Here is a 14,988-nt window from a genome sequence, read left to right as displayed (position 1 = left end):
TGCTACAAAATTTTAGTTCAAAACAAAATATAAGTGGTGCCTAAATTAAATCGCAAAAACCGAATTAACTAGCTCCTCCGCAATCGAGAGTCCCCGTTGTCGCCAGGGGCGAAGCTACATAGGCCTTCCCTGTGCACATGCACCATGGTAAAAAATATTTTTCCTAGTAGTTAACTGAACCATGGTAAAAAATATTTTTCCTAGTAGTTAACTGAAATTTACCATATAAACTATACTAGCTTTCTTATTTGTAATGGAGAGTGCACCAGGATTAAAATCATCTTGGCTTCTCCACTGCCTGTCGCTTCGCCGGGAAGCGGAGTAGCGCCTCGACGGTGTCCGGGCTGTTCTTGCTCTTGGAGCAGGCGCGGGTCTGGGCATGGCAGACGGCCAGACGGGGTAACCCGCCGGGCAGCAGGTGGCGTGGTCCTTGCAGCAGGTGGCGCCCTCGGCGGGGCAGCAGCCCCAAAACGAGTTTCCTGACGCCGTAGTTTGCAGCAGCAGTTGCTCCCGCCGGGCACGTGGTGCGGCGGCAGGGCCGTTCCTGACTTTTTGGGGCCCAGGGCCAAATCCAATATGGAGGCCCCATCTATCAATATATGTATATATATTATGTATTTATACATATATAATAATAAACACATATTATTGAACACATATTATATCGGTATTTTCCTCTTCTTCAGAAATCCTAATAACCGGTTCCTCTTCCTCCACAACAACCATCGCCAATTCATTATTTGGGTTCGTCGAAACACTAGGATTAATCTTCAAAAATTTATCCATAGCTCCTCTTTGTGTTTCTATAAAGTCATCTGCATATTTTTTCCTTTTCCTCTTTTCACTACCAGATTGATACTTTCTTGATGACATGATATCAGTATATCACAAAGAGCTGAAAATAAAAAAAACACATTAAAATCAATGTTGTCGTACTTTGTGTTTCTATTAGTGTCTTACTCTTACCTTTGATCCTTTATCCTTATCCAATCCAATTGCCGGGCGGCGTCAATGGCTTGGCTGCCGGCAATCTTTGTTTCCGTGGCTTGGAGACCGTCTGACCGATGGGGTGCAGGGGCGACAGGACAGCGGCAGCGGCCAACGGCAACCGCGACTACCGACTCTACAAGGAGGACGGCTCACGGCTGGCGGCGCGTGCGATCGAGTGAATTAGGGGTTGCGAGTTGCGACGGTTTGTTTTCTCGTTCAGCGCTGCTGCGTGATCTCTCGGAGGCCAAAAGTGCAGGCCTGTTGCGTGATCTCTCGGAGGCTAAAAGTGCAGGCCTGCTGCTTGCATACATATGTGGGGCCCCATGCATTTAGGGGGCTAGGGCGGTCGCCCACCTTGCCCCACTCCAGGGACGGTCCTGTGCGGCAGCTAGGGCGGGGTGCTCCAATATTTACAATTAAAAAATTAAAAATATGCCATTAAATATTAAAATATTATTGTGTAATTTCGTAATGAAAGTGCAAGAGAATTTCAACCAACTTAAAAAGTAGACTGTGTGTATACCGCTTATAAAGCTGGTAAAAGGGTAATGGCAAGCTGAGCCGAGCTTCAGCGTGACGTGATGCCCTGCGAGGCGGATATGACCGCACCCTACTGCACACGCGCAGATCATTGCATATGCATGGCTACGTACCCGTCAGTGTCTGAGACAAGGCAAGTGCTACGAGTACGAGGTTTAATTTGTTAGTGAGCTAGCTAACCGATTCGTAGAGCTGGAACTGGCGGCCGCCGGCCTCGATGGCGACGGTGACTGGCTGATGCGCGACAGCCACTACAAGAAAACAGCGAATTTCCGACGGTTTAGCCGTCGGAAGTTTCGTTGTCGGGCCAAATTCATCGGAAATTTGCAACTTCCGACGGCTCGACACCAAAACCGTCGGAAGTTTATTAACTTACGACGGCCAGGGAAACCGTCGGAAGTTAGCCGTGCTGACGGCCGTCTCTTAACTTCCGACGGTTTCCCTGGCCGTCGTAAGTTAAGCCCCGCAAACTTCCAACGGCCGACCAAAAACCGTCGGAAGTTAAGCTTCCCAGCCTAACAGAAAAACCAACAACAAACATTATATAAAATCAAATTTCATCCACAACTATAATTCACAATCAGAAATTACACGCAAGTACACAATTCATATATCCACATACATAAACTTCACAGGTTCATAATCAAAGTTCACAAACTTCATACAAGTATCATATCGAACAAATTCATACAACAATAATGTTTCACTTAAGTTTGGCCACCTCCATCACCTGGTTGAATTGATCCGCCACTTCCAATGAATTGATCCGCCTAATTCGATGTTGGATCAACGTGTGAGTCTCCCGGTGCTGCTAAGTTAGGTGGTGGGGTGTGAAAAGGCTATAAAAGATAAATGGATAAGATTAGTTTGAAAGATAACTAATTGGATAACATTTATTTAGAGTGACCATATTTTGCAATGACTATGAACTAACATTTGAATCCTTGACTATCATACCTGAGGAGAAGCTGATGGCCAACCGGCCTGTGCAAAAGGTGGAGGTACTAGTGGTGGCACTTGTATATTCTGTTGGGTCGCTATTTGCTGAAAGATCAAATTTGTTAGTAAGAATGTAACTTAACCTAAGTTGTAACAATTAAGATTTACCTGCAGTATTGCATTCTGTTGTGCAAGTTGAGCTTGGAACCACTGCTGCTGTTGCTCCTCTTGTCTTACTTTTTCACGCAGCCTTACAACCTCCGCGTTGTCGTCGCCACTACTTGTGCTACGACTTGCTGACCGCGACGATCTCGCTCTTTGACGCGACGGCACCTGACTCGAGTCAATGACTTTGTCGAATAATGGATACCTACAAAAATTGACCAAATATAGCAAATTCAAAATATTTATTTTTGCTTAAACTATAAAATTAGATTGAAATTTAAAGAAATCTAACCGGCCATGAGATTTTCCACCACCACTACTGTAAACGGCCTCAGAATCAATAGGCGCATTTCTCCGGTCATAACCCTCTCCATGTCGAGCAATCATTTGGTCACCATAAGCCGCCTTCAAAGAACAAAATCACACAATTATATTAGATTGTTTCATGACAACTCGATAGTGCTAATTTTGTAAATTTAGATATACCAAACGCTTTGTAGCCGCCTGAGAGCATAACTGATCCGGATTTGTAGGATCACATTCTCTATGACCTTTGAGGTAGACCTGAATATCATTTGGCGCTACACCTGTGCGAACTTCCTATATATACAACAAAAAATTAAAGAAGCATGCATTGATAAATGAAATTAATAGAATTCATTTCAAAGAGTTCACTTACAATGCGTTTGGCCAATCGAAAGTGCCCATCACCTCCGTAGGTGTGATAGGACTCAGTTCCACGATTTCCTCTATTTCTCTGGGAAATGCTTTTAAACTCATCTATGGTCCAATAGTGACATAAGGCATGATAAGCCTCCTCACGTGTGGCCATCCACGGAATCATTTCCTGCACAACAATATTTCATTTCAAGGTAACAAACAGAATCATACTAATTGCACTACTAACAGTTTACCTTGCGGTATTGCTCCTCAGTCAAGTAATATTTTCCAGCATCCCGTTTCTTCTCAAATCTTGTCCCTTGAGTCCGTTCCAGATAAGAAGCAACAACCTGAATTCTGGCATAAGAAATCATATCTCTAACCACAATGTGTGCGTTATGGTGGAACACACGTCTGGCATGATCATCATAAGCTCCCTCATCAGGCAACTTGTAATATTTTTGCAAAAAGTTTATACAATCAGTAGCCATCGTATGTAGAAAATTAAATCAGTACATAAGAGCAATCATACCCAAAACTCAGCCCAAACTGCCTTTTGGGTATTGCCGAACGTTACATTGACACCATATCTATAATGATTCCAAGATGTAGCAGGGATCCGTTCACCAGATAGAAGTTCTACCATTCCAGGCCAAAGCATATGGCATATGTTACCTAAAATTTTGTTCACCTGTCTTAAATGTCCAACACCTAGGAAATTAGGCTCAAACCAAGACCTACAAGTATATAAAACAATTAGAATCAATTCGGAATAAGGATTATGTACTAAAACATAGAAAAAATATACTAACCCATCTCCATTTGGTGTGATCACGCACTTTTCTTCTTCTCGTGGAGGTTTAGGCGGCTGAATCCAACCAATCTTCGATCGCCGCCTACGTGTCCGACCCTGCCCTCCAGATCCTCCAGCTTCTGACCCTCTAGCCCCAGCCCCAGCCTCTCCAGTTCCTGCCCCTTCATCACCAGCTACTGTCCCCGCATCACCAGCACTAGTCTCTCTAGCTCTTGACCCTCCAACTCTTGACCCTTGACCTACCGACCCTCCACCTGCAGATCCTTCAGACCATCTATCCCAACCACCTAAATCATTCTCCCGGCCCGCCTCATCTGACTCCTTGCTACTTGTCTCCTCATCCATCTCCTCTTCACTCTACAAAATACATAAAATATTTCAGTAATTATATTGAATCTCAAAATTAGAATAAACATATGAACATTACATATATACCTCATCTCTCTGGAACGCAATCTACCCCTGCATCTCTGGAGGTAAGTGTTCTAGCAATTGTCTACGCCTTGAAGCTCTCACAGAAGTGCCCGCAAACAGATCGTCATCTTGTCTCTTTGATAGCTTAGTGCTTTTCACGAAACTCTTTGCTAGGTTTTTTAGCCTTTTTGACATCCTGCTAAAAAAAGAAGTTAGTACATCAATTCAATGCAAGTATAATTAATAGTACATATAAAATAAAGGAAACATAAGGTATTTACTTATCAATCATATTCAAAATTAGGATCAAGTTGTTTTGTACGCTTCGAAGGATGAGTATTTGTTGTGGCTTTCTTGATCATCCTTTGTCGTACAAACAACTCCAGTATTTGTTGTGGCTACTAAAGGATGAGTAGATTCAAATTTTGTCGAACGAAACCGAAACCCATTGATATCATACCGACCATAGCTTCTAACAGTTACTGTACCAAGTGACATCTGACATAAATCTTTGTGTATGTGGGGCATTCTGTCGCAATGTCAATTATATGACTCAATTAGATATTTGAAACATAGTAAGAAAATATCACAGAAAATTATAAATTCTTACATAATCCCGGAACCAATTAAGAAAATTTGGCTTCCCATCTCTGTGACAGTTCATGTACTTGTAATCTAGGCACATTATTTGTTAGTGTGAAGTATGTGCTTGTTAGTGTAAAGCTTTTGTGTGTTTAAGTAAAGCTTTTAAAAATTTAAATGCACATAAAAGGGGTATTTTTATAATTACGGAAAAAAATTAGGGTTGTTTTTGCAAAATGTAATTGGATAAGAGGTAACTCCCAAATAAGTGAAGGGTTGTTTTGCAAACATATTTTTCTTACTGTAACCCCTGTAAAAAATGTACTTACCTAAAAGTTTCATTTGAAATGTATGTGTTGAATTGTGTGAAAATTTGTACACAAGTGAAATGCACTATTTTCTTTGTTGATAATGAAACGGTCCAAGTAAATTTGTTGGAGGTACAGTGAAGTCACCAAAGGAAAAGCGCCATGTTCTTGGCAGATGTCGTAACCCAGCAAGGAACTTAGATTCCCTTTTCCGTTAACTAGCACAGCTAAACAAACTATATTTTCTTTCATTGCAGTTTCACTTCAGCTGCCGAAAAAAATTCTAGATCATCAAAATATTTCTAGTTTGGTGTAGTGCCATCTTAAAAACGACTTCAATTTTCAAGGGAGTTGGGCTAGTATGTTCATCCAACAAGTTGACAAATCCTCTATAGTCTAGGTTGCTATTTTGGTCCGTAGGAATTTGATGCGTTAAGGATGAGCAAGATACCCATAGACTGCTAATGCCATCAGATGTCCAACAAAGTAGTTCAATGTATACGTGGCAAATTAGTTTTTTTTAGAAAGCAAAGCACCTCAGGCTTACACGTATTCCCCCCCCACGCGTCAAATTGCCATGCTATCAACTGCACACGTAGCTTCCTAGCGAGCGATTCTGGTGCCACGTTGACAATTAAACGGTGCCGTGTGATAAAAGGACTGTCGTGCGTGTCCACACTTGGGAACCAGCACTGAGCTTTTACATTGTATATATATACTGGTCCCCTTTAAGCTGCAGCATCACTGACCGAGCGCGAAATCCACCGATGACCAATCCAACCAGCAAGGCATCAGGCATATCCGCGATTAAAGCCAAGGTCGAGGACGCTGCCTCGTCCGCCAAGGCCGGCACGGAGAAGGCCAAGGCCGCCACCGCCGTGCTGCTGCCCTGCCTCGCATGTGCCAGCCTCTACGCCGTTCCACGCGTCGCCTCGGCACTTGAGTTGTCAGCCGTCGGAGTGCCCCTCGCGCGATGCTCGGACCTCCACGTCGAGCCCTAATCTCCGGCCATCCTCCGCCTTCCCGCTGCGATTCTTTGCGTGCTAGGCTGCCTCGTCTCGACCCCCTGCCGAGCTTCTCCACTCCCTACTGGTGCTCCCCGACCCAACCCTGGCGCAAATCCTTCACCAGACCGTTCCACGGACGCTCGCCGTCGACCTTCCTCTGCCGCCGCTTCGGCCTCCCCGTCGACCCGGCCGTCCAGCAGCTCCTACCCCTCGCCGATCACTCAAGCGGGACCACATCACCCCGAGGAAGCTCCTGGACCACCGCACCGAGCCTCTTCAACCCCCAGCATGCCAGAACATCACCACCATGACCAAGCCCGATCGCCGCCGCCCGAAGCAGAACTCCATGGCAGGCCCGCCTCCGACCATCCTAGCTCCACCCAAACGCCGCCCGAGGTCCATCTCTACTTCCTTGTACTCCTCCACCCCTGGCCCCTCGCCGCCGGCGACTCCCCTCGCCAAAACGCCGCTGCCTTTCCCCGGTCCTTTGTCAAGTCCGGCCAAGGACTTGATTGCTTTGATTTGAAAAGTTCTAGGGTCCTTTCTGCAAAGTAGTCTGAGTCTTTCAAATCTATTTCAGTAAACTTTGAAAATTCATAGAAAATTGTAGAAAATTCTGAAAAATGCCAAACCAATTTTGTTTGATTCCTTAAGTCAAATTCGACTACTTTTATATAGTGAGTTTGAACTATCTATGTGTATTTTATGACGTAGATTAAATACTAGGAAATGAGTGTTTTAATTGTATATCATGTTGTATGCATGTGTTGTGTCTGAATTTTGGAACCTAGGTTGTATGTCCCATGAGTAGCTTTGTGTAAAAATTTCGAGTCCTTTACTGCTCATTTAATTAGGAACTCAAGCACCTTTGTTGTGTGTTGATAGAAATTTTATAATTTAATTCTAGATGCATTCCTTCGGGTTTAAAGCTGAAAATTTTACCTTAGCTTTGCTTCAACATGTTCAGTTCACTGTAAAAATTTCGTGCCCAGAAACTATGTGCATGTTTGTAAATCTATTTTTGTTCAGTTTGTCTTGTTGAGGCTAAAATAAATACTTTAGGTTGGCAATAAATGCTGGTAAATTGTTTTTACACTCCTTATCAGTGTGTTATCATGCAAGTTAATCTGTGCTACCGGATCCTTACTGCATGTCAAGTTGTTGCATTTATTTGGTTCCTAGATATAGTTTTCTTTTTGAGTGTTACTAAGAGGTGCTTTCCTACCTGTTAATTTCAATAGCTAATTCAAGTCATGTTACCCTTGTTGGATACTTATAACATGAGTTATGGTTACAACAAGTGTCTCTGTACGTCTGCTCAGATTCTGAGCATGTGCTTTAAAGTTGATTGCTTACGCGTGGTATTGTTTGTATGGTTGCTAAAACTAGCTCGTAACCCCAGTACAACTTAGCTAACATACCTGAGACCTTGTGACACTTGAGTCATAATGTACGACTTGGAATAAATTATGAACCACTTAAAGCTATATTTAGTCATGTGTGCTTGTTGTTACAATATGATTCTTGTGCCACTTGTTCGAATCTTAATTAGACTTGTTGTGCAACTCTAAAATATATGAGATGTCTAATCTGAAAGTGAAACATTTGATTTATATTTAACCTACTGGTTGTGTGACGCTAAACTTAATTAGCTCTTGGTAGCCAAAGTCCTTGCGATAGATTGAATGAAGTTAAATTGTGCACCATGCCTGATGTGCTTGCTGCCCCTATGGCAGACTGTTATGATGTTTGGTTAACCTTCTCTGTCAGCACACTTATATCAGCTGATTTATCGACTGAGATGTTGGCCACACACCCCTTTAGCTATATACCCATAGGACACATACCTATCGGCCACATACCCTCAACCACGCTACAATCGGCTGCACATCTGTAAAACATATCCTCCTCGGCACAAGCCCATCGCCCACATTCTCGTTAGTCTAGTTCCGCGCTTGTGATCTCATCGGCCTAGTCCGATATTAGTTTTCTACTCCACTTGGTTCTTGTAGCAGGTCTGATTTAGATGAACCCATCGGTTGTACGTCAATTGGTTATTGAACTGACGTAATCAAGTCGATACAACCACACCTAGTTACCTAGAATAACACTTAAGCACATCTTAGTTAGGTACAGTTATTATAGAGTAGAACAATCAGCTACACGGCTGATATGACCCAGTAAATATAGGAGAACATTAAAGGTGAAAACCAGCTACACAGCCAACCCACCAATCGGCTGAATACGCTGAGACACAGACTGTACGGATACATAGTTCGACTAATCTATCAATACACTATCGGCTAGTTACTCGCACTAGTTAACTAGCTATGCCAGTACATCACTCGACTAGTTCTACCCGATGTGTAAATCGGCTAATGTGCCGATGCACTAAATCGGCTAGTAGGCCGATTCACCGATCGACTAGTACACGTACACAAATCGGCTCAGCCGATGTTCACTAATCAACTAGTTTGCAAATGCACTGATCGACTACTTGTATCTTATCGATTCACAAATCTAGTACATGCGCAATATCAGCTCGGCCGATGTTCACAGATCGACTAGTTTGCTAAACACACAAATCGGCTATGCCGATGCACACAGTGATCAGCTGGACATCCGATGTAGATGGCATATCGGCTGCACCTGCCGAAACACACCACCACAGATCAGCAAGTTAGCACAGTAAGAATCTCTGTTAGGCACGGCCGATACAGCTTTGGCCAATCGGCTAGCACCAGTAGACATCCAATCGGCTAGACCTGATGCACATGAATCCGCTAAGGCCAAGGCCAATGCACCAACCAATTGGACAGACCAGAAATATGCTGATAATCCAATCGGCAAGATCCTTCCTTGATCTATCCTTGAAGCACCGTACCTTTAACATTCCTATCCATATCAGCCAATATGACCCCAGGTGAACTCAAATCGGCTAATCTCTTCTGCTCAAATCCAGAAACTACTCATGCTGATTTCTCTTCTAAACAGAAATCAGCAGATTTCCTAATACTGTGTAGATAGCTCCCTCCTTTGCCAATTCTATCGGCTGAACTGTGTTGTTTTCCATCAGCTCTGTTGTAACCTTCAACAAATAGCCGATTTTAATCAGTTGTCCAACTAAAGCTCTACCCAAGTTAGTTTCTGATCTTTTTGATTGTTTTGTGAGTAGTATGTTAAATGAGTGTTGGATTGCAACTTTATCGTAAGGTAAAACAGTTTCGTGTGCACACTTTGAATATGATGTTTGCATTGCATGTAGATACGACTACTTTCGCAGACGGTACCTACGAGATCTCCCAGAAGTCTGCAGAGGATATTCCTGAAGACCAAGTGAATGTCACCAAGGGATTATCTGAAGGCCCGAACCAAAGTTCGGAAGATAATAATACTAACATCCCTGACTCCAGCCCCACCAGTAAAGGCAAGCCCCGGTGCATAACCCAGTATTTCAAATTACTACATTATGCAATCTGAAGCGCCCCCCATCAGGGAAGATTTAAAAGTGATGCTTTATCAGTCCTAGGAGGCTGATAACACTTTTATTACATCAGATGGTACATCACCGTACAACTCTACGCAGTAATGGGCAGTGAAGTGCCACTATCGCGAAGATTACAACTAAAACCCACACTATTACACTGGCTACGAAAAGAGGGTCATCAGAGTCTTGCGCCATGCGGAACTCCTGCGGTGGCCCTAACCACAGGCAAGACTGGGTGCAGGACGAAACCCTACTCGACGTCGTCGGGGAGGTAGTCTGGATCCTCTGCTGTAAAGAGTAAGAATGGGGTGAGTACAAACGTACTCAGCAAGTCCAATCACACCCACGGAGGGGGTATGACAGAAATCAATGCACGGGACAATCCAAGGATAAGGTTATGGTTCATTTGCGGAAAACTCGGTTGTATGCAATGGTTCATTTAAAAATATTTTCAAAACAAGTTCTCTAGAACCAAGGAGCACATGATGTTGATCCACACGGAATCCAAGTTTTAAGCTGCTACCGGACTCCCCGTCCGCCGTAGCACACGGCACAACTGCCGGACACTTTCCAAACAACCACACTAGTCCAACCATTCCCAGAGAGAAACACTAGTTATGTGACCACACCATAACTTGCCCAATACCGTGGGCACGGCTATTCGAATAGGTTTTAACTCTGCAGAGGTGTGCAACTTTACCCACAGGTGGGGTACCACAGCACGATCACCTTAGTGTCGGTGTAGATCCCAGCAAAGCCATTACCCACCTTAGCTAGACCTGACTAGCCATCACGGGATCCATCAAGGGGTCATTCGACCTATCTCCGAGGTTTAACCGGGGCATAAGTCACACGGAGCTTATCCCTTCTCCTTGATCACCCGTTGCTCTCAGCTCTCCTGATGGCTATCAGACTAACTAGTGGGATTTATGCTAAGCCGTTGCCCATACAACGGTCAAGTGGTTTGCACGACCGGAAGCTAGGTGAGATGACACATCAACTCGGTCCTTAGGGGTGGCAAGATGGATATCTCCCTTCCTTGCTCAACCACGCAGGTACGAGCACACCAACGGCAAATCACGTAGAAATGCCATCCATCCTGTCTAACTCGTCTTCCAAAACCACATTTTATCCCTCCCACACACGCACACATTTTCTTTATAAAACCAGGTGGTCAAGGAACGGTTATCACAAATCAAGGGGTGGCTATCCTACCATGTTTTCAGCAAGAAAAACCATGCAATTTTATAAAATAGGCCACTGGGTTGCGTTTATAAAAACTAGGACAGAAGCATGCATCAAAGGGCGGGATTGAACTTGCCATCATCAAACCCTTGCGGGAGGTCCTGATCGAAGCACTGTCCCTCGGGCTCGGGGTCGCAGAACTAGTCCTCGTTTGCTTGGTCACAGTCGGGAACTTCCTCGTTCACTCCGTGTCCTACGACGCAAACAAACAGACACACAATCAAGCGAAAGAACTACAAGCTTTTATCGTTGAGCTTGAATCGGAAATAATTTAGTTGTGGAGATAGGGGTAATATTTTTGGGTGGTTTCTTAATGGCACGGTTAGAACTATACTAGAAAGGGCGTGGTAAAGTTTCAGGCCGATCAGAGATCGTTTGGCGCATAAAATGATGAGTTGAAGAGGGTTCGGGAGTTAAACAGGGGTCCAGGGGCTCATTCGTAAACAGTTATGAGATAGAAGGGACTTGGTTATAATTTCTAGGAATATTTGGGCATGTTAGAAAGAGGTAGGGGTTTATTCGATATTAAGTTTACATGGTGGAGGCTAGTTACTTGATTAAACAAAGGTGGAAGGGCTTTTATACAAAGTGACGCATAGGGGGGTTCTTTTGGGGAAATACAGGGAAAGGGGGGGCTTTGGGCAAAATGCCCCTTCTTCCTCCTCTCCCCACGGGAAACAGAGGAGGGGGAAGGGAGCGCTCGGCGCCGGCCGATTCCGGCGGCCCGGAGCTCGATGGTGGCTCGGGATGGGGGAGAAAGGGAGAGGGAGAGGAGGGGATTCGATCCCCGGCCTCACCTCGGGCCAGGGCGGCGTGAGTAGGCCGGTCGACGGGAGCGGGCGGCGGCAGCTCTGGAGGTTCGGCGTGGCGGCACTGGGAGCTTGGAAGGCGGCGGGCGGTGGCGGTGGAGGCCGTGGGGAAAGGGGGAGCAGGGTGGGGGCCTATTTATAGGCGGGATGAGGCGGTAGGGAGGCCGGAGGTAGGTGGAGGCCGGCGAGCAGCGCGGAGCGCCATTAATGGTGCTCGGCCGTTTGCTTGCGTCACGATGCGGCGTGCGGCGAGGGCGTGGGCGTCGAGGTGTCGTCGAGCACGTGGGGGAGGGACGCGGTGTGAGCACAGGGGCGACGGCACGAACGGTGAGGGCGGGGCGCCAGCGGCGGGCGGCGCGGCGTGCTGTGTGGCCTCGGGTGCGCGTGCGCGCGTGCTTGGGCAGGGGCGACGCGAGCCAGTGCGCGCGTGCGCGGGACAGGCGGGGAGCAAGGACGCATGGGCGTGTGCGCGAGCAGCATTGGCGGCGGGTGGCGCGGTAGCTCGGGGCGGAGCGCGCACGGCCGGTCGGCGTGCCCGGCCAGCGACGGGCGGCACGGCGGGTGACGCGGCACGTGGTGCACGCGCGGGGCGCGGGTGGTCTGGCACGGGGCGCGTGTGCGCGCGCGAGGGGAGGGGCGGCGTGGCTCTGGAGCCGGAGGCCGGGCGGTGCTCGGGAGCAGGGGAAGGGGAGAGGAGAAGGGAGGAGAAGGGAGGAGGGAAAAGAAAAGGGGAGAAAGAAATGGAAAAAGAAAAAGGGAGAAAGAAATGGGAAAAGAAAAGGGGGAGAAAAGGAGAAGGAGAAAGAAAAGGAAATGGGGAAAAGAAAAGGAAAGAAAAGAAAATGGAAACAAAATGACGCGTGCCGGCGGGATTCGCGGCGGTGACCATGGCTGGTCGGCCACGCGCGCGCGACGCTCGCACGCTGCGCGAGGAGGACGAGGAGCGGGGCCGCGGCCGGATTCGGTGTCGGCTCGGGGGTTAGGGTTTCGATGAAAATGTTTTAGTGTGTGATTTTCTTAGCAAATTTTTGAGACGTCACACAATCTTATACTTATATATTATATCTTGCATTAAGTCTAGGAGATGGAATGAAACCCTAGATGCATGAATCCTAGGAACCTATGTATTGCACCTGAGTTCATATCGAATGGATGCTCTGCTAATAGGACCGGTAGAAGTCGGGTGATTTCCAACTTGCGCGATATAGGAATTGCAATATTTACCTTCCTGTAATCACTATAAGGATGACGGACGGAAATTATGTGAGGTATCATGGTTGAGATGATACCCCGTCTGTGTTGTTGAATTTGATAAGGTCGCAGTGTGTGGTAGCGGTGGTTAAGCGTTTGAAAGTACTAGCCACAGGCCGCGAAATATGGTAAGCGGTAAGCCTAGTAACCAATCGGCCCGAGGAGTGGACATACCTCCCACGACTCGTATTTTGGTTCTTCCTGTTACTCGATTCGACGTGTAGGAATACGTGTTGCAGGGCAACCAGGAGTACGGCCGTGTAGTCGCTCTACAAGCGTACGTCCTACACATTGGATGTGCGTATGGTCCTACAGTCGCTTGTGGTGGCTCTGATCCACGAGTCGGAATGAAAGGCAAACGGTTGCTTCGGAACAATCGTTGGATGTTCCAAGCGTGTGAGTTAGGTTTACCCTTGCAAGGCTGAAATTCGATTCAGGAATCGTCCGTTTCTCGCGGAGATTGAGACTGCTTGATCCCTTTACCACATAGAGTAACAAGAGCAACTTTACGGTTATCAAAGATGATGTTTGGCTAAAGATTATACCATGCTTGCTTAGTTATAGGTGGTTATCTAGAATGGATAATCACATAGAACTTCAAAGCTAAAAGTTGAAATTAAGGATCTACTCTTTGTTGCTTTTCAGCTGAAACTAAATCCAGAACCATTATAAGCCTTCATAAGTCTAGTTACATGGCTAAGTATACCATGAGACGGGTAAGCCTTGCTGAGTATTAGTATACTCAGCCTTGCTGGTTATATGTTTTTCACGTAATGTCTTTGAAGACCCTACTCTTCCCCTGTCTTGGCCCTGTGCTCTTCCAGATGGTTGGTCCATGGAATGGGATCCGTCCCCGGCCAACAATGATGATACCGAGTGATGTCGTGCCCGGGCTTAGCATGACATCCGTCCTGACAACGTGTTGTAAATCATCGCGTTTGTTTTCCGCTGCCAAGAACCTTAACTTTAACGGTTTGTAATAATTTTACTAATGTAGAACTTAGTACTACTTTTGGAAACTCTTGTAATGTAATTCCTGTGATGTAAAATATGATGGTGACTGTATCTCTGGACTCATCTTCGTGTGAGGTAACCTTATTCGATCCCGGAAGTTAGGTGGTTTCATCGGGACTCTACCTGACAGGCCAAGGGTTTACACCGTTTGAAGTACGTTGGAGCCCTTGAGAGAGGACTTGTGTATTTGAGCCGGTGTAATTCAGGTTGGTTCTGCCACAGCTGGTATCAGAGCTATAAGGTTACTCTAGAGATACATTTTATCTTAAAAATGCTTTCAGTATAAAAATTTGACCAACCAAGTATTTTGCAAAACTACGTTGGACTCGTTAAGAATTGTGCTTAGTACGTAAAGCCCTAGGGTTATGGTTATTAAGGGAATTAGAGGTGGCTATAGTATATATATGTATATAACTCTGATTTCCAGCATTACTTTCGGTTGAAAACTTAAATTCATGCACAACCCCAACTTTACATTCTGTAACGTCACCTTCGACGATGAGGTAAGAAGGTAAGGATCCTCAGCTAACTGGGAAGTTAGCCTTCCCGTCGGTGATGCGAACCAAATGCTATTTCTCAAGTAGTGACTGTCAGACCCGGGGCCACGGGACTGGGTACATGATGTAGTTTAAAGAGGTCTAAGAGATTAAGTTCGCCTTATCTATTATTCATTCTGTTTATCTCTTATTTATTCCGTTTAAATAGGAGATAAGGCTAACCGATACAGAGGGAATCTACTCGAGATATGTTCTGGTACGATTCC

General features: G+C 45.7%; 1 protein-coding gene across 1 annotated transcript in view; it reads right to left on the bottom strand.

Moving 5' to 3' along the window:
* Positions 1-1,701: 1,701 nt before the first annotated feature.
* LOC112898133 (cysteine protease 1-like) overlaps positions 1,702-14,988 on the bottom strand; it is a 57,758-nt gene continuing 44,471 nt past the window's right edge. Inside the window, exon 3 of the mRNA XM_025966522.1 lies at positions 1,702-1,780. Coding sequence (XP_025822307.1) covers positions 1,702-1,780 — 79 coding nt within the window. The remainder of the gene's footprint in view (positions 1,781-14,988) is intronic.

The sequence above is a fragment of the Panicum hallii genome, chromosome 6 (assembly GCF_002211085.1).
Source record: "Panicum hallii strain FIL2 chromosome 6, PHallii_v3.1, whole genome shotgun sequence".
NCBI lineage: Eukaryota > Viridiplantae > Streptophyta > Magnoliopsida > Poales > Poaceae > Panicum > Panicum hallii.
Note: the sequence above shows the minus strand (reverse complement) of the source record. Positions and strands in the feature narration are given on the sequence as shown.